This window comes from Labeo rohita, chromosome 19, assembly GCF_022985175.1.
Source record: "Labeo rohita strain BAU-BD-2019 chromosome 19, IGBB_LRoh.1.0, whole genome shotgun sequence".
NCBI lineage: Eukaryota > Metazoa > Chordata > Actinopteri > Cypriniformes > Cyprinidae > Labeo > Labeo rohita.
The window spans coordinates 17,360,203-17,379,352 of NC_066887.1; the positions used below are offsets into that span (position 1 = coordinate 17,360,203).

At 34.9% G+C, this 19,150-nt stretch overlaps 1 protein-coding gene across 3 annotated transcripts in view; it reads left to right on the forward strand.

The window, feature by feature from the left end:
• vps50 (VPS50 EARP/GARPII complex subunit) overlaps window positions 1-19,150 on the forward strand; it is a 179,333-nt gene that overhangs the window by 144,035 nt on the left and 16,148 nt on the right. For all 3 annotated transcript variants that reach the window (XM_051137549.1, XM_051137550.1, XM_051137551.1), the window contains 3 exons: window positions 7,907-8,055; window positions 13,599-13,695; window positions 15,377-15,535. In XM_051137549.1, the coding sequence (XP_050993506.1) occupies window positions 7,907-8,055; window positions 13,599-13,695; window positions 15,377-15,535 (405 nt within the window). The remainder of the gene's footprint in view (window positions 1-7,906; window positions 8,056-13,598; window positions 13,696-15,376; window positions 15,536-19,150) is intronic.

A 19,150-nucleotide genomic window follows, 5' to 3' on the forward strand; every position in this document is an offset into this window, starting at 1 on the left:
AATCAAATAAACGCAGCCTTGATGAGTAGAAATCTTTAAAAAAACATTAAAAGCCTTACAGGTCCAAAACTTTTGAACAGGAGTATTTACTAAGGATCTGTTAAATTGATCAAAAGCGACAGCAAAGACATGTAATATTAGAAAAAATTCTAATAGATTTCTAAAAGTATCACAGTTTCCACAAAAATATTAAGCAGCATGTTTTCAACATTGATGATAATAAATGTTTATTGAGCACCAAATCAGCATGTTACAATGATTTCTGAAGAATCATGTGACACTGAAAATTGGAGTAATGACTGCCAAATATTCAGCTTTGATTACAGCAATGAATCACATTATAAAATGGAAAACAGTTAATTTAAATTGTAATAATATTTTATAATATTACTATTTTTTTCTATATGTGTGCTCCAATCAGTCCAGCCTTGTTGAGTATAAGAGACTCTTACAGACCCCAGACTTTGAGTGGTAGTGTAGACACTATCCTGACTCCCAATAGGGGTGGGAATCATCAGGCACTTCACGATCTGATCCAATTCCGATTCTAGGAGTCATGATCCGATTCCAAAACAATTATTGATCTACATTTTTTCCCCAATTAATTCTTCTCCTGTGCAAATACATCTTTACAACCTCACATTTTAACCAAAATTGCAGTTTCTTTGCTTTTTGTTTATAGTTGGAATCTCTGTATGTCAGTACTGCCATCTCAAAAGTAGGGGTGCGAATCTTCACTGGTTTCATGATTCAATTCAATTACAATTTTCATTATCAATCAATATCACTATGCATCACATTATTACTGCACATGGCTACATTTTCATATAAATGTTATATCAAATTTATTTTGTGCAAATTTTATTTTTTTATTATATAAACAGGCTACTTTTTAAAACAATCACTTATTTAAAATAAGTAATAAGTGTTACTTAAGAATCCAAAAGTTTTCAGATAATAGTTTTTTTTTGTTTTTTTTCCCTCTGCATTATTACAGTTTGATTATTACTGATGAGAACATTGACAGCTTTAACAGACTGCTTTCACACTAATGCACAGATCTGTTTCGATATATCAGATGTTTTGTCCTGCTCTGAATCAGGTATCAGTTTCGTATAAAAGTATTTGAAAATGGAAGTGCATTTAACTGCAGCCGCAGTCGATCTTCAGAACAACAAACACAAAGCGCGTGTATAAGTCTGTCAGTGCCCGAGAATTGTGCATCTAACAGTACTGCATTCCAAAACGGCATTAATGAAAGCATATCTTCATATTCAGAATCGATTCAGAATCGTTGAAGAATGAATCGCGATGCATCAGAGAATCAATTTTTTTCTCCCACCCCTGACTCCTAATACTTAGTCTCCCATGTCATATTATGACTAAGGTACACCAGCGTCACCATCAGATTTTAGGGTCCTGCACCTGCAGAATCTCTAATTTAACCTCAACAGAGACTGTTCTGACTTTGTGCCTTGGCATGCAGTCGTGACTGTTCACACAGTCGTTTAGGGAATTTGTTTTCTATTAGCTTTCTCACATAGCTGATTATCCTATGGGTCATTATCTGCACAACACCTATGATGTTCAGTGAATTTTACAGCTGAAATGGTGTTTTAAGCACATTTCAGGGAAATGCATCTGCATCGTCAGAGAAGTTTTGCAGTGGAATTCGAAAGGGAAGTTATTCATCTTTGATCTCCAATTTATGCGTGGTATTAAGCCTTGTAATCCCATTATCCTCTTTCATGTTTATTCTAACAGCAGCAGAATGTTAATGTTAACCTCATTACAGCTGATCTCAGTGGATAGCGTTAACCTCAGATACCATTCAGCAATTGTTTGATGCGTACTGTTTCCTTAATACATATTCAGAATGCCCTGAAAGCTTGCATAATTACATAACTGCATTTACATTTAGTCATTTATCCAATGCAACTTAAGGAGGAGTAGTATGCAAACGTTTTTTTTTGTTTTTTTTTTTTAAATCAGTCAGTGCTCAGTCAGGTTGCATTGAGATTGACAAGCCTTTTATTTCAAAGATCCAGAGATCCAGACCCTGACTTGGATTCTCTTGAATGTTAATATTGTTATATGGCGTTGGCTGGATGCTTGGGGGTATTGTCTTATTGATACATCTTTTTCCAAGCAGGTGCCTCCATCAGGTTTTCCTCTGGGGTTTCTTCAGGTTTTCCCAGGATTTTGCATTAATTTTATCTTCTACTAGGGCTGGGTTGCATGAAGGTATGTGTCAGCCAGTATCTTTTACACTTTCAGCAGGCGAGACAGAATTATTGCAGTCACGTGTAAGTAATTTATAGTAGCATGGAGGAATGTCAATATGCAGAGCAGGATATGCTGGTTATTAAAAGGTGCAACTTCTATCCTGTAAGCATTTCTAAGTAGGCAGTTTTAATAAATCTAAAATCCTTTTATAATGTTTTTCTTTTACTGCTTCTTGTGTTACTTTTCTGTCTTTTTTTTCTAGGCTGTTCAATGTGAAGCAGCTGTTTTTGCACTGATGCCAAACTTAACATTTGTTATGAATAATCTTATCTTTTGGTCTCAAATTGTAAAAGAAAACAATTAAATGAGACCTTTCATTTAAAAAGTATGTAATTCAGTATATTATTCAAAAAATACAAATTACTACATGGTTGTTTAAAAACAGAACAATTTCTTTGTTGAGTTTCCAGCGTAAACTGAATTGCTCATCCACACTCAACCTTCACAAGTCGTCCAGGTCCTGCCACAGAGAAATATCCTCACAGCGTGATGCTGCCATCACAGCAGGGATGGCATGTTTCTGATGTGTTTGGCATACATCAAACGTCATTTACTCTGATTGCCAAAAAACTGAATCTTTGATCTTCCAGCTGGCTTTGGAATCTCTCACGTGCCTTTAGGGAAAAAAAATGCAGTGAAAAAGTGCACTAGAATTGCGTTAAAGGTTAATATATCATAGAGCTCAAATTAAATAAACTTCTACAAGGCACTGTGGTATATTACAACTCATATCATCTAATATTGTTGTAGTCTATTATTAGGTGAGCTATAAAACACTCAACATCAATCATACACACAGCAGAGCTCATCAGTAATCATTTCGAGTCCTACAGTGTAACACAAGTTACACATTTCAAAGACACTAGACACCCTGTAGCAGACAGGTGGGAGATTGAAAAGGCTCTTTAAAGAAGAAACTGTAAAGGTCAGGGCCATAAATACTGGGATGAAACTGACCTGTGAGTAGAACTGCTGAAGGAAGGGCTTCTTGGCTGAAGGTGTCGAAATGAGGCTGAAGGAACTCGTACTGCTCTGCCAGAAAAACTCTGCGGGGGAAAAAAGACCCAAATCAGAGAACGTTTTCTGTAGGTTTGCAGTGGCACGCTTGCTCACAGTTGCTACATTTTTGTAACCCGCAGGGAACTGGATTTGCTGAAAACTAATTACGTTGGAGGAAAAAAAGGTGTGATGGGACTACGAAGTTTGAGGGTTACATTTGTCTGCTTTTATATTATTTTCAGACACTGACAACAGACAAAGACTGAGTGGTGGATATAAGAGCTTCTATTTTAGGAATATACAGCGACTAAAAAAAATGATCGTTTTTTTGTTTCACACATTTTGTTTTAATCACACATGATGTAGTTTGTCTTTTGTGGCACCGGATCAATAGAAAATATTCTTTCATGTCAAAGTGAAAAATTTCTAGTCTGTATTTAGCAGATGCAGTATTTACACTGCAGTTTCTCATTCTTTTGTGCAGAACTGCTCAAGCTTAACAGGTTTCATGAAGATCCAGAGTCCATCTATAAATTCTCAATTGGATTGAGACCTGGATTATGACTTGGCCACTTTTGAACATTAACATTTTTGTTTTTAAGTAGCTTTGGCTTTCACACTTTGGCTCGCTGGAAGACAAATTGTCTCCCAAGTTGCAGGTGTCTTGGAGACTCTATCAAGTTTTCCAGTAGGATTTCCCTGTTATTCAGACTTTTCATAAGTTTATGCTGTCAAACAGAGGAAAATAGCCAAATTAACCCTTAAATGCATGACTGTTTTCCTACTCCTTATTACATATCCGGGTCTTTAGCGACCCAGACTTATATGTCCAGCATGGATGGACCTCTAACTTCTGCAATAGCCAAAATCTCTCTTGATATTTTAAGAAGAATTACAGAAGAATAAAATAAAGCCTATTTCGTTACCTTTTGAAACTGATTGTACCATAGCTGTCATCGTCAGAGCTCACTTCCATAGTACATTCAGCATCTGGCTCAAATTTGCGATTTCAGCCATATTCACAAAACTAACTTTTTCACTGACTTCAAAATCAATAGTTTGATCGCTGGCAGCTTATTCACCACATCCACCATCAAATAACATTGACATGTATATTTTATTGCATACAGTAATTGTTCTGCAGCAAGACTATTCAAACCAGTTAAATTTTGGCTGATGATTTTCTATTGTTTTATGCCAGCGGTAATTGCGTGTGAAACATCACGTCATTATTGTCTATCAAACAGTGCCACCTTGAGGAATAAAGGTGAATTGCATGTATTTAGTCCTCAGATATTTACATATTTTTGCACACAAAAATATACTTACACTCTTACAAACCTCGGGTCTCTAGCGACCATATACACTTTTTACAAAAAATGTATCAAAAAACAGATATTCATTTATATTAGATTATATTTTCTAATTTTATTGTTTTTAATAACTTTTATAATAAAAGGATGGAATACTACAAAAACTTTAAAAAAAGGAGGGAGAGGGTAGTAAATGACGTCCCAGGTCCCAAAAGACCCGAGGTATGCATTTAAGGGTTTAAAGAGACCTATTATGCCCCTTTTTACAAGATGTAATATAAGTCTCAGGTGTCCCCAGAATGTGTATGTGAAGCTTCAGCTCAAAATACCCCACAGATCATTTATCATATCATTATGAAAACGCCCATTTTGAGTGGAAAACATTTTTTTTTCCTGCATGTGTCTTTAAATGCAAATGAGCTGCTGCTCCCCCTCCTTTTTCCCCTTTTTGTGCTTTTACAGCTCATACCTCATAAGTTACAAAATTAGTCAACAAAATAGTGGCAGCAGCCTGATATACAGTTAAACAAATCAATAAATCCACTGCTCTTGTCTCTGAGACTGGGACTTTAAATAGTTTTCTGTGCTTGTCTGTGCAGCCAATGACAGAACAGTTAGCGCACTTTGCTTAAAATTTTGCCGTGGCTTTAGAACTGGTTCACCGTTGTCACTTGCGAAAATAAAATGGTGGTGCCATGGGTGGGAACGTGCAGGTTAAGGGTCTGTAATATTATAATAAGATCCCCTTTCTACATCACGGGGGATGCAAATCTGAGCAGCTTGTTTTTTTTCATATGCTTGAAAGGAAGGCTTATCAAAACAAAATTACTGGATTGTCCTTTTTCACATTTTCTACGTTGGTACATGCACCAGGGACCCAATTATAGCACTTAAACATGGAAAAAGTCAGATTTTCATTATATGTCCCCTTTAAGTCCATTGTGATTTAATGATGTGAACAAAAGGCATAGTGAGTGCTTTTTCCTTTCTAGGCATTTGTAAGTTTTATGCGTGTCATTTGTAAGAGCTCTCTGTCGTTGGCATTTCACTTCACATTTCATCAAACATCGGTACTGCACATATCTTTGGGTTATAGTCTTTTAAAGGTCATTTTCTAGACAGATTGATTACCATGGACAGTGTTTTTATATGTCGTAGAATTAAATGAAAGATTTGTCTTGCGTCCTTGAAAATACATATACTTTAGGAAGATATTTGTTCTGACCTTATTGGAAGGATGAATGTCTTTTAGTGCCCATATACTGTAATTATGTTGTTTTGAATATATTACTCTGGACAAACGATCAATATTGCTTTGTGCATTGCACATGGTGAAACTGATGGCCAGAAAATGAGCTCAGAATATATTTTTTCATCAGATCTTTTTATATTTAGACTAAAGTGTGGAGACAGTTTATGGAGCCTCTACTCAGAATTCGCTGATACTGAATTGCTTGCAATTCACTCTCTAAGTATTTGTATTATTAGCTAGAAAGAATGGTGGACAATTTAGTACTTTAGATTTTATTAATGTTTTTGTTAGCAAAAGTCTATTATGCTTATCATGGCTACAGTTATTTTAATCAAAACATAGTTGTGAACAAGGTTGTGAAATATTATTACAATTCACAATAATCTGTGATGGAAACACTGAATTTTACAGTGTTGCTTAATATTCTTGTGGTGCATTTTTTTCAGGATTCTTTGAATAGAAAGTTTAAAAAACAGCATTTAATTAACATATTTTTTGTAACAATATAACTGTCACTTTTGATCAATTTAATGCATCCTTGCTGAATTTTACTGAGAACACAGATGCGTTCCTAAGATCTTACACTGCTGAACTGACAGTGCTAAATTGGTGTTACTAATAGGTCAGAATATGTCTGTGATAACAATGTTATTGTTCCCCCCCACCCGCTCATATATTAATTAACGTTAAATGCTCTTTTAAGTCTGCAAACAATGCATGCTGAGCTTTTAAATTCTGCAGGGAGTTGTCTGCACATATACCAAATCAAGTTGTATGATTAATTCATGTAGAACGTAATGCACGTATCCGCAAAGGCAGCACTTCAGCTGTAATCACATATGAGCTGAATAGGTTTGTGTAAGGATATTGGGAAATAAGGCTTTGAATATTAATGGAGAGGCAAAGATCAAATTGCATTGTAGTGTTGTGATATCCCAAACCAATTTTCATGTTTTGCAAGATGATTCCTCATGGCCATGTGAGCTGTTTTCACAACACCCAAATATTTGAAACTGATTGTTTGGGTTTTTTTTTTTTGCCTTCTCTGAATTGTCTGCAATTTTAGATTGAAGAGATACAGTAGTTCGCCTGAAAATGAAAATCCTGTCATCATTTGCTCACCCTCCTGTTGTTCCAAAACTATTTTATTTTCTTCTTTCCATCATTTACATAAGGGGATGTTCACAATAAAAGTCAGGACGTTCTTTCCGTAGTGATTGTGAAGAATACAGGCTTTTCAAATGTAAATGATGATTGAATTTTAATTTTTGAGTGAACTTTTCCTTGGCATGCAATTTACAGTTTGATTATATGGTGTTTATGTTAATGTGACATCTTAATTGGATTTCAGTTTAAGTAAATGTGAATAAATACACAGCAGGGTTTGCTCATTTCGTGAGTCATTCTGTTCCATTGTGGTTTTCTTTGGTGAACATGTAGAACAGCACCATTTGGCGCAAAAGACTCTTGAATATGTTTATTGTGGACAGCAAGGACGTTTTACCTTACCACCACATTTTGCACAGGATGATGGTAAAGCAGAAACGTGTGCATCCCTCTTTTACATATGGACGAAGCTTTAGCATTTGCTGGTAGAATGCACAGTTCCTCATTAAATTCAATTTGTTGTTTTATGCTGTATTTGTTCTCCTTTTACAGCTCATTTACTCATTATTATAACTCTAAACTTCTGAGGTAGTTATCCACTTTGTAGTAACAGAAAGTAGCTTAGACGTACGTAATAGTGTTGGCAAAACATTTTGTTTGTTTCTTTTTAACAAGCTCTTTTTCTTTGAATAATTACATTGAGGGCTTTTGTGATAATTGGTTGGAAAAGCAGCTAGTAGATTCCAACTGACAGTTTCTGAGTTTAAAACCGATGACCAATTGTATTCTTTAAAGCTCTGTTCATTTTGTTTGTTAAATGAATTCACTAATCACTGGAATATTGACAGTGTTTTACTGGACTTTGTATGTATTTGTGGAATACTTTGCAGTTCTATTACCTTAATTTGGACAGGATCAAGTGTCTAAATGTTTGTTGTTGTTTCTGTAGGAGGCTGGAGGGGAAAACGCAGGTCCTCATGCGTCTCCTGAGGAAAGGAAGGAGAAGGTCCCCAGTCCTCATCTCAGTCAGCTAGTGATCCTGACAGCTAGTGATACGCTCTATGGCTTGGCTGAGAGAGTCGTCGCCACTGAATCACTGTGAGCTCCTTTTAACTATCTTAAATTATTCAGTGAAAAATAAAAATTGTTTGTGTTATTTATTTACCCACCCTTGATTCATATAGAAGTCTCTTACGGTGTGTCGCATTGTGTTATCACTTTAGATTACTTGTGCAACAACATGTCATGCAAATTTCCCACTATAATAGAAATTGTTCAACTTGCTCGGGAGACACGACTAACCCGGAAGGCAAATCTCGCACCCAGTTCACGTCATTTATGATTTCACATCTTTGCGACCCTTAACGTTTTTTAACTAATCAACTTGAAAATGTAACTACAACATGATTCAAGTAACTTTCTTTATTAACCCTCTAGTTAAAGAAAAGTTCATTCCAAGTGCACCACACATGAAGGTCTCAACATGATGTAAATGTTAAACAATCACTGCATGAACTACAACTACATATTGTACAAGCTTGCCTTATACATATTGTATGTTAAGAAATAATATGAGCAAAAATCCTTAAATAAAAAAACGTAAAAGTCAAAGTAGTTCAAATTCAAAATGACTCGAGGTATAACACCAGTAGACCATTACAAATGTTCTGTAAAAACAATGAACAGCAGTTGTCTTGATGCGAACGTGAAATATTATGCAGTAGTTCTTCACAGGTTTTTTATTAGATTGCGCTGCTTTTCCATTGTTGTTCTATATAGACATGGACGTGTTTAACTGTTGCACTCTCGTCTCTTGCAGCGTTTCATGCATGAAACGGCATTGTAAAAACACTGTGCTCAAGTTAAAAAAAGTTTAGCATGTTTTTCCTATTCCACTGCCCGCTTCACATCTTTGTCAACACAAAAGCACGTTCTGTGTTTACGGCGCCAAGCAATATGAGCATGTCACACGTGAGCGACATGCAGTTGGATTGTTCTTTTCTCTTTACTGTTATCATTGGCATATTGTCAGTGTGTCTAATTCTAACGTTTAGTAATATTTCTATTCAAAATTGTGATTCTTCTAAAAAATAAAATCGTAACAAAACATTAAATTCAAATTAATCAATAAAATCTAAAAAAAAAAAAATGTCCCAGCACTAGTGTGCACACACCATTATGTTCACCAAGGCTATGCTTTATTTGGGCAAGGATGCAGTAAAAACAATAATTTTGTGAAAAATAAATTTAGTTTGATTTTATTTTAAATAACTGTTTTCTGTTTTCACATACATTTTAAAATGCAATGTTATGTGATGGCAAAGCTAAATTTTCAGCAGTCATTACTCCAGTCTTTAGTGTCACATGAATGCTTAAGAAATCATTCTAATTTGCTAATTTGATGCTCAAGAAATATTTCGTATGATTCATTTTAAGAAGAGTTGTGCTGCTTAAGATTTTTTAATATTTAAATTAAATTAAATATTAAAATTGCAGTTTCAGTGCAGCTTCAAAGGGCTCTACACAATCACAGCCAAGGAAAAAAAAATTTCTAGTGAAACAATCAGTCATTTTCTTTAAAAAAAAAACAAAAAAAAAAAACAAAAAAAAGATAAAAATGTATATACTTTTTAACCATAAATGCTCATCTTGCACTAGCTCGACCTCAGGAGTTACATAGTCTCATCGTGTGAAATAGGTGGAAGTGCCAACCCAGTGTTTACAAAATGAACGTGCAAAGTCAAACACCCTTTACGACAAAAAAAGGGGAAAACAACGTTGGAAGAGAAAATGAGGTGGAGTTTTTCACCCTACCCTACCTTTTTGAACCGGAGTACACAGACGAAGAACCTTTCCAACGTGATTACGCAATGCGTGAAGACACGCATGAACATTGCGAGGTGCAACGTGATCAATTTCGTATAGGATCTTGTAGAGCATTTTGAAGCTACATTGAAACTGCAGTTAGGACCTTTAACCCGTTGGTCCCCATTGAAGTCCACTATATAGAGAAAAACCTGGAATGTTTTCCTCAAAAACTTTAATTTTTTTTCGACTGAGGAAAGAAAGACATAAACATCTTGGATGACATGAGGGTGATTCTAATCCTTTAATGTATGCTTGTAATAAAGGATCATTTTAATAAACAAAAAAATCTTACTAACTTTTAAATAGTAGTGTGCATATACATAATGGATGAATAGAATTTTCATTTTGGGTGGCTATTTCTTTAACCAGCGTAAGAAATCAGTGTTTTAACACAGTTGCTTCACTTAAAAAGAGAAGGGAGCCAGATGGTATCAGCATCATATATCCAGCTGTGTGACGTCTTTGTAGCAAAAGTGGAATAAGACTTGCAAATGAACACATTTACATTAAAAAGCTGGTTGACTCTTGTCTTGTGATCAAGCTTACTGTTGCTAGGTGATGAATGTCTAACCCCAGCAGCCCCTTTCAACCAAGCCTGTCTAACCCAATCAGTCATATCACTGTGGTTGTTATCTAATCAGCGAACCCCATTAAGCCTTGCTTTCCTCCTGATGAGTCTACAGAGGTGGGCTGAACCAGCTTCGGCAATAGCCAGGGGAGTTAATTTCATTAAGCGATGTGATGCCGCACGGGCTGATGAGAGCTACCTGAATTTCCACCGCAATCCAGAGAAGGAAGTCATCAGGCCTCCAAACCATGTCTTACCTTTCAGTCTCCCCATCCTGACCTTTATCCCGCTCAACTGATTGTTCAGCAAGACGTTAAGCCTTCGTGCAACAGCAGGGAATCCTCCCTTGCAAATTCGCAAAGAGATTTTGATCCTCCCTGTAGTTGCTTTGGATGCTTCCAGATGGTGTTCGATTCGTGCCAAGCTTAGAACGTTTTCAAAGTCTCAGATTGAAGACGGATCAGAAGATCCAAGGTTTAAGCCTGGAAAAGGATCTTCTCAGGGAAGAATGACTCTCTGCTTTAAACTAATGCACAGAAACTCCACTATATTGAGTCATCAAAGTAGTGAAAGTCTCTGCTCTCCTCATGGAGCATGTACATGTTCTGAATGCACTATACTCGAAACCACCATTGTTGGTTTTTTTTTTGAAGGTTAGTGACAGTGCAACCTCTTATTTGCCCCATCCTCCCCCTGCACTTCCTTTCTTAATGGAATAATCAATGAAGGCTGCGAAGTCTGAGCAGAGAGCAGGCATGAGGGTGTGAACGATAAGCTACAAAACAGGGTCTCTTGTTGCTTTCTGAGTGCTGTGTTTATACCAGCATAATCATGCAAACCTTAGATTATACCCTGTTCCATCATCACCACGTGTCTGTTGATAAAACAGACCTATTTTTCCTCTTTCAAGGTCAAGCATTTTGAATATTAAAATGTCAAACAATCAGACAAAACAAGTGACCTCTTACTCAGTTAAAAATAATGTTTTGATTCTTTTTCCACGTACCTCCCACGTAAATGCTGCATATTTAGATGTAATTTGCTTCTGCCTTGATCGTGATGCACTTGATTCACTGATTACTTTCAAATTTATTTTGCCTGTTTTAATTAAATCTTCTTGGGAATACTTTGTTAGAGGTTTCTCAGGGATAATAATATGGATTTTTTTTTTAAATAATACACATTTTTTGACAAAAGAAATTTAACCTCGGTGAGCATAGGAGTCTTCTTTTATAGAGATTAAAAACATTTTACCAATCTGGTAGCAAATAAAAAAAAAAGTAAGTATAAAAAAGTTATATGTCATTAGGGGTGACGTATCACAATCACAATAAAGATATAAATCATTAATTAATTGTCAATATTAAAATAAATTTGACAGTGAAAATACCCACAAAAGATTATTTAAAGCTATTTTTGTGTTAAATGACAAAGTATCAAGTAGAAATTATAAACTGTAGCTTTAGAAAGAAATATTTTATTTGATTCAACAAAATTTATTACACATAAACATTTAGGCTACAACAGCCTAACGTAAACTATAGAACATAATCTTTTAATTTAAGAAATATCTCTTACATTTTTTTTTGTTCATACAATGAAAATCATTGGTAACAAAAACAGCTTTGTTACCAACAGTCTTCAAAATATCTTCTTTTTATGTTCCACAAAAAAACACGAGGGTGAATAAATGATGACTTTTAATGTTTAATGTTTTTATATTTTTTTATTATTATTATTATTTTTTTTTTTAATGAAATGATACTCTAAATAAGAAATTAATTCAGGAATGAAGTAAACGGGTCACTTTATGAATGGGCCTTTGAATCATTGGTTCACACGATTTGTTCAAAATGCAGATTCATTCAGAAACTGAATGTGCTGTGTTGCTCTGAGACACACAACAATTCCGCTATGGCTTCAAAGGTAATATGTTCTCTGTAGAATTGAGCAAAAACACATAGTATTGTGTTTAAAATTTAACACAACATCAGCTTATTTTACTGACCACATAACACGTGTCTCGTGAGCTTGTAACAGTGATACAGACAATAAAAAATCTGTACTGGCTGACAAATTTCTATCTGTTAATCGTGTTTGCCGGTGTATCGCCCACCCCTATTTGACATTATGAACTTTATATCTTTTTTGAGAAAACGTTAATTTAGTACATCACAGAAATTGAAAGTGTAATTTTGAAAAGTAAACACACTGAGTAATTGTTGTTTAGTGCTGCTTGTTTCATGCACGTCTCGGCAGTCTCCTACATATAGCTTTACGTATTCTGCTTTCAAATGAACCGTAGTCTTCATAAGGTGTGATATGCAAATATTTTGGCTCTTATTGCTCAATGAACTCTTATCTCAGTATGTGGGCTGTCATTAGCATAAATTATCTGCCGCCTTTTGCTTTGTGTTGAAGGGTGGGTACTGACTTTATGAAGTTTCCGGTTGTGCACAGCCATTGGCAGCAGAAGGAATCAATGATTTGTAATTACCTCTTCCTTCAGTTAAAGAGCCTGTTTTTTCTTGCATGCAGAATTTTGTTTCATTTTCTGGATGCTGTTGATTTCCTCAGACAGTATAAATGAATTTTATGACTGTGAGCTAACTTTGTTTTCAAATGATAAAACTTTGGTTTGTAAGACAAAACAGGAGGGGGAAAAAAAATCAATTCAGCAGTTAGAAAATTATTCTAATGAATGGTAATTTCCAATCTTTTATTACAGGGCCTATAAAAAGTATTCACCCCATGGACTTTTTCCTGTTTTGTTGTTTTAAAGGACTGAATCACAGTGAACCTAAGTTTTGGCACCAGAAGATACATTTCAAAGGTGTTTAAAATGAGTGTAAAAATAAATTCTGACTTGAAGGGGGGAAAACAGTTACTTTGTGTTTAATAACTGTAGTAAATTGTGACAGCTAAAAATAAAGAGGGTGAATACTTTTTATAGTTACAGCAGCTCTTAATATAGAAACTTTCATATCCAGCAGTCAGTCTCTGTCTGAAAATAAAATGAAAGCAGACAAATTTAAGGCTGACAAATGTAACCCTGAAACTTTGTAGTCACATCATACCTATTATTCACCAAAGTAACTAGCTTTCAGCACAGCTAGTTCCCTGTGGGTAACCGATATGTAGCGTTTGTGTGCCGCTAGGAACATGCAGAAAGTGTTCTCTTATTTGTGCCTTTTTTCCCCTGCAGAGTTTTTCTGGCAGAGCAGTTTGAGTTCCTTCAGCCTCATCTCGACACCATGATGCCTTCAGCCAAGAAGCCCTTCCTTCAGCAGTTCTACTCACAGGTTAGTTTTATCTCACTGTTTGCGGCTCTGACCTTTACAGTTTCTCATTTAAAGAGCCTTTTCAATCTGCTGCCTGTCTGAGTGTCTAGTGTCTTTGAAAAAGTGTAGTTTTTGCTATAGGACTCAAAATGACTATTGATGAGCTCTGCTGTGTGTATGATTGGTGTGGAGTGTTTTATGACATAAATCACCTAATAATGGGCTGTAACAATGTTAGGTGATATGAGGTGTAATATACTACAGTGCCTTGAAGAAATTTATTCAATTTGTGCTATGTGAGATGTTAACCTTCAAAACAACTTAAACGTGTATACTTGTTCTGTGTTTTTTTTCCCCACTTTTTGCTGGATTTAAAACATTTTACCAGTATTACGAGCTTTTGTTTATCCATCTGTCTGTCTATCTATCTATCTATCTATCTATCTATCTATCTATCTATCTGTCTATCTATTTCTCATGTCATTCCAAACACGTAAGATCTTTGTTCATCTTCGGAACACAAATTAAGATATTTTTGATGAAATCCAAGAGTTTTCTGACCTTGCATAGACAGAAAAAGGTATTCTCGTAGCTTCATAAAATTACAGTTGAACCACTGATGTCACATGGACTATTTTAACAATGTCCTTACAACCTTTCTGGGCCTTGAACGTGTCAGTTGTGTTGTTGTCTACATTTGAGGTCGAAAGTTTACATACAGTTTACAGAATCTGCAAAATATTAATTATTTTACCAAAATAAGAGGGATCATATAAAAATACTTGTTATTTTTTATATTTAGTACTGACCTAAATAAGTTATTTCACGTAAACGATGTTCACATATAGTCCACAAGAGAAAATAATAGTTGAATTTATAAAAATGACCCCCTTCAAAAGTTTACGTATGTTTGATTCTGAATACTGTGTTGTTACCTGAATGATCCACAGATGTGTTTTTGTTTAGTGATAGTTGTTCATGAGTCCCTTGTTTGTCCTGAACAGTTAAACTGCCTGCTGTTCTGCAAAAAAAATCCTTCAGGTCCCACAAATTCTTTGGTTTTTCAGCATTTTTGTGTATTTAAACCCTTTCCAACAATGACTGTATGTTTTTGAGATCCATCTTTTTGAACTGAGGACAACTGAGGGACTCATATGCAACTATTACAGAAGGTTCAAACACTCACTGATGCTCCATGAACAACTATCACTAAACAAAACAAAAAAACAAACACAGCTGTGGATCATTCAGGTAACAACACAGTATTAAGAATCAAGTGTATGTAAACTTTTAAATGGGGTCATTTTTATAAATTCAACTATTATTTACTCTTGTAGACTATATGTGAACTTCTTTTATGTGATATATCTTATGCATTTTGTATGATCCCTCTTATTTTGGTAAAATAGTCACAATTTTGCAGATTCTCAAAGTATGTGTAAACTTTTGACCTCAACTGTATTTCATCAAAAATATCTTAATTTGTTTTCTGAAGTTGAACGAAAGTGTTACGGGTTTGTAATGACATGAGGATGAGTAATTAATGACAGAATTTTCATTTTGAGTTAAACTAACCGTTTAAAATGTTAGTCGAAATTTGGATATTCGACAGACACTAAACTTTGTTTTTTCCACTGTTTGGCTGATGGTTATGTAAAGGTACTCTTTAATTTTGACCTTATCTGTGCTGTTTTCTCTATAGACTGTATCTACGGCCAGCGAGCTTCGCAAACCCATTTACTGGATTGTGGCGGCCAAAGCCATAGATTACGAACAGATGCTGTTACTGATGGCGGGAGTGAAATGGGACATTAAAGAGATAATGTCACAGCACAACGTCTATGTGGATGTCCTTTTAAAGGTAATGTGTTTGTGAGACTGTGCGATGGATTTTATGTGCGAGAATAATGCGTTGCCTCCTCTCTGTTCATTTTCACGCTGGAGAAGAGCGGGTGGAAGTTCACTTAGACGTGCATCAGTAAAGACCAGCCAACCTTTTCTTCATCTATAGTTCATTCTTGCCAATTTCTTTCCTTCTCTGTAGTCATTTACAACATGGTTTGTTGAGTTTTGAGAACATTGTCGTGCCACAGTAGGAGGTCATTGCTGACATGTCCTATCCACCAATCTGCTGTACTCACCTGACAGGAAGCAGGATGATCGAAATGTGTGGTGTCAGAATGTGTGTGTCAGAAGGTTATCCAGAGGTCTAAAGTTAAGGTTGACATGCTGCGTTTAACTGAGAGAGACAGGCAACTCCTCAAACAGTGTACAAACACTCAGTCAAGTGACGGATGTGATTATGCGTTGACTTTACTGATGAGGTGACAGAATATCAGCTCCTGGATGTTAGAGTCTGTTATTATTTCTTATTTATTTGTAGTTTACATGACAAACAGTCGCAGAGGAGCATTACATCTAAAAAGAAAAAGTAATAATGTTTCTTAAAGTTCTATTGTTATTTTACATAGTTCATTAAAGATGTATTTTTCTTAAAGAATTCTTGATCAAAAAGGCTGCATTTACTTGATCAAAAATACAGAAAAAACAGTAATATTGTAAAATGCTATCACAGTTTAAAATAATGATTTTCTATTTTAATATATTTTTAAAATATTCTTTATTATTCCTGTGATGCAAAGCTGAATTTTCAGCATCATTACTCCAGTCTTCAGTGTCACATGATCCTTCAGAAATCACTCTAATATGCTGATTTATTACTTTTATTATCAATGTTGGAAACAGTTGTGCTGCTTAATATTTTTTTGGAATTCAAAATAAGTCTTTGCTATCAGTTTCTATCAATTTAACACATCCTTGGTGAATAAAAGTATTATTTTCTCTCTCTCTCAAAAAAGAAAATAATAATAATACAAATTTACTGACCACTTTTAAATGGTAGTTTATATTGATTTCTGTTTTAAATAAATGCTTTTCTTTTTTAACTTTTTATTATTATTTAAATAATCCTGAAATAAAGTATTATAGGCTAAATATTAATCAGCAGCTGTTTTTAACATTGATGATGAATCATTACAATGTTTTCTGAAGGATTTTTTATTTATTTATTTTTTTCCAATACGGTTCAAAACTTTGGGGGCAAATATGAATGTTTTTTAAGAAATCAAATTTACAAAAAAAAAATTACCAAAAAAAAAAAAATTAAAATAATTTGTAACCTGCCTGCCTTAAAATTTTAAGTTCAGTCAACTCAAAAAAAGTTTATTCAACTGGAAATGTTAAGTCACACTAAGTGACAACTTAGATATTTGAGTTGATTCAACTTAAAATTTTAAGGCAGCTGGGTTACTTACCCATCTGTTAAGTTTAGCAAACACAAATATCTAAGTTGTTACATAGTACAACTTATTTCAAGTTGACTAAACTTATTTTAGTTGACTGAACTTAAAATTTTAAGGCAGCAAGGTAACAAATTATTTTAAGCTGACTCAACAAATCGTATTTTTTATTTTTACAGTGTGTATATATATATATATATATATATATATATACACTCATATATATACACACATATATACATATATACACACACACACACACACATACACATACACACACACACATATATATATATATATATATATATATATATATGTATATGTATATGTATATGTGTGTATATATATCAAATCAAATCAACTCACCTTTATTTATGTACCGCCTTTAACAATACAGAATTGTGACAAGGCGGCTTTACAGTATTAAATAGGAAATAGTACATCAACAATGCCAAGGGCTACAGTAAACACTCAATTTTCAGATAAAGGTAGTTAATCAAATACAATAAAATAAAATACAATATTGTGTGAAGATAAAGTGAAGATAAAGTGTCCCCAACTAAGCAAGCCAGAGGCGACAGCGGCACGGAACCAAAACTCCATCGGTGACAAATGGAGAAAAAAAACCTTGGGAGAAACCAGGCTCAGTCAGGGGGCCAGTTCTCCTCTGGCCAGACACAGAGGACTCACCAGGTCCCGCGGTTCTGTGCCGACAGCCGTCTAGGTGACAAGGTCTTCACTGGGGATCCGTCTCTGGGGCTCATCTAGTCGATGTGGTCTCCGCTGACATTCAGTGCTGTAGAGGTCGTCTCTAGGTGCTGATCCACCGTCTGGGCTGGTATGGACTGGATCCGGAGGACTGCAGTGACCATCTGATCTGGATACGGACTGGATCTGGTGGTTAAGGTGACCTCGGAATAAGAAAGAAACAGACTAATATTAGCGTAGATGCCATTTTTCTGACGATGCACTGAGTACATATATATATATGGTAATGCATGTTATTAAAAAGGTTGCAAATATGAGTGTTTATGAAATCAAATTCACTATACATATATATATATATATATATATATATATATGGGAAAAAAATATATATATATATATATATATATATATATTCAGCTGAAAGTTCAGCTTTGCCACCACAGGGATAAATTACATTTTTAATTATTTAATTATTAAAATAGAATACAGTTATTTTAAATTGTAGTTATATTTCACACTACTGTGTTTTAATCGAATAAATGCAGCCTTGATGAGCATAAGAGACTTAAAAAAAACCTATATCTTTTATATTCAACTTTTAAATGGTAGTTTATATATTGCATAATATTAATAATGATATGTAAAAATAATAATATAATATATAATTAAATATAATGTATGTATAAATGCATGTATAAAATATCTATAATTTAGCAACTTTGCATTATCAGTATTTGATATCTGAAAGAATTGCAGCTCTGGCACAGCAGATCAATTCTCATTAACCGAAATAAAGTCCAAGTGCGTAGTCATGTGCAGCGGACCTTGTGTTGTTGAACCCTTGCCCACTCACACAGCTGCATGTTTAAAGTGAGATAATTCAGGTTAAGTGCTGCTCCTCTGGGTGCTGTTGTGGAGAGACTTGTGGGATTTGAACTCTTGAATGAAAGCCCAGTACAGCTGTCACTGTCCCCTGTCACCGTTGCTATTTCGCAAGCAGCGCATTACGAATGCATGGAAATGCTGAAATGTCTAGGTTATAATTTACCAGCCCAATTGTGACTTCCACTGAAGCAAACAAACATGTTTATGCCCACGACGAGCAGACTTGATTGATATGTTTACCCTAAGGTTGCTAGTTAGCTTTCTTCATGCAGATTTTTATTCTTCCTCCAATTTTTTTTCCTCTCGCCTAATGACTGTGCCTCATGAATTCCCCTAGATTGAAAGATCACGGTATCAATTATTTGTCAGGATGTGAATTATTTAAACGGTCAGGCTTTGCGAGTCACATGCAGAATTTGAGGGGCAAGTTTAAAAGGGAAAAGTTATCCCGTGTCTCAGCTAAGTATAAGTGAGGGTGTCTCATTCCTTTGCATGTCCACATCTCTTCTATAACCTCTGCTCATTAGCCTATATGAATTTTGCATGGAGTTAGGGAGAGATTTGAATGGCTGACGCATATATTG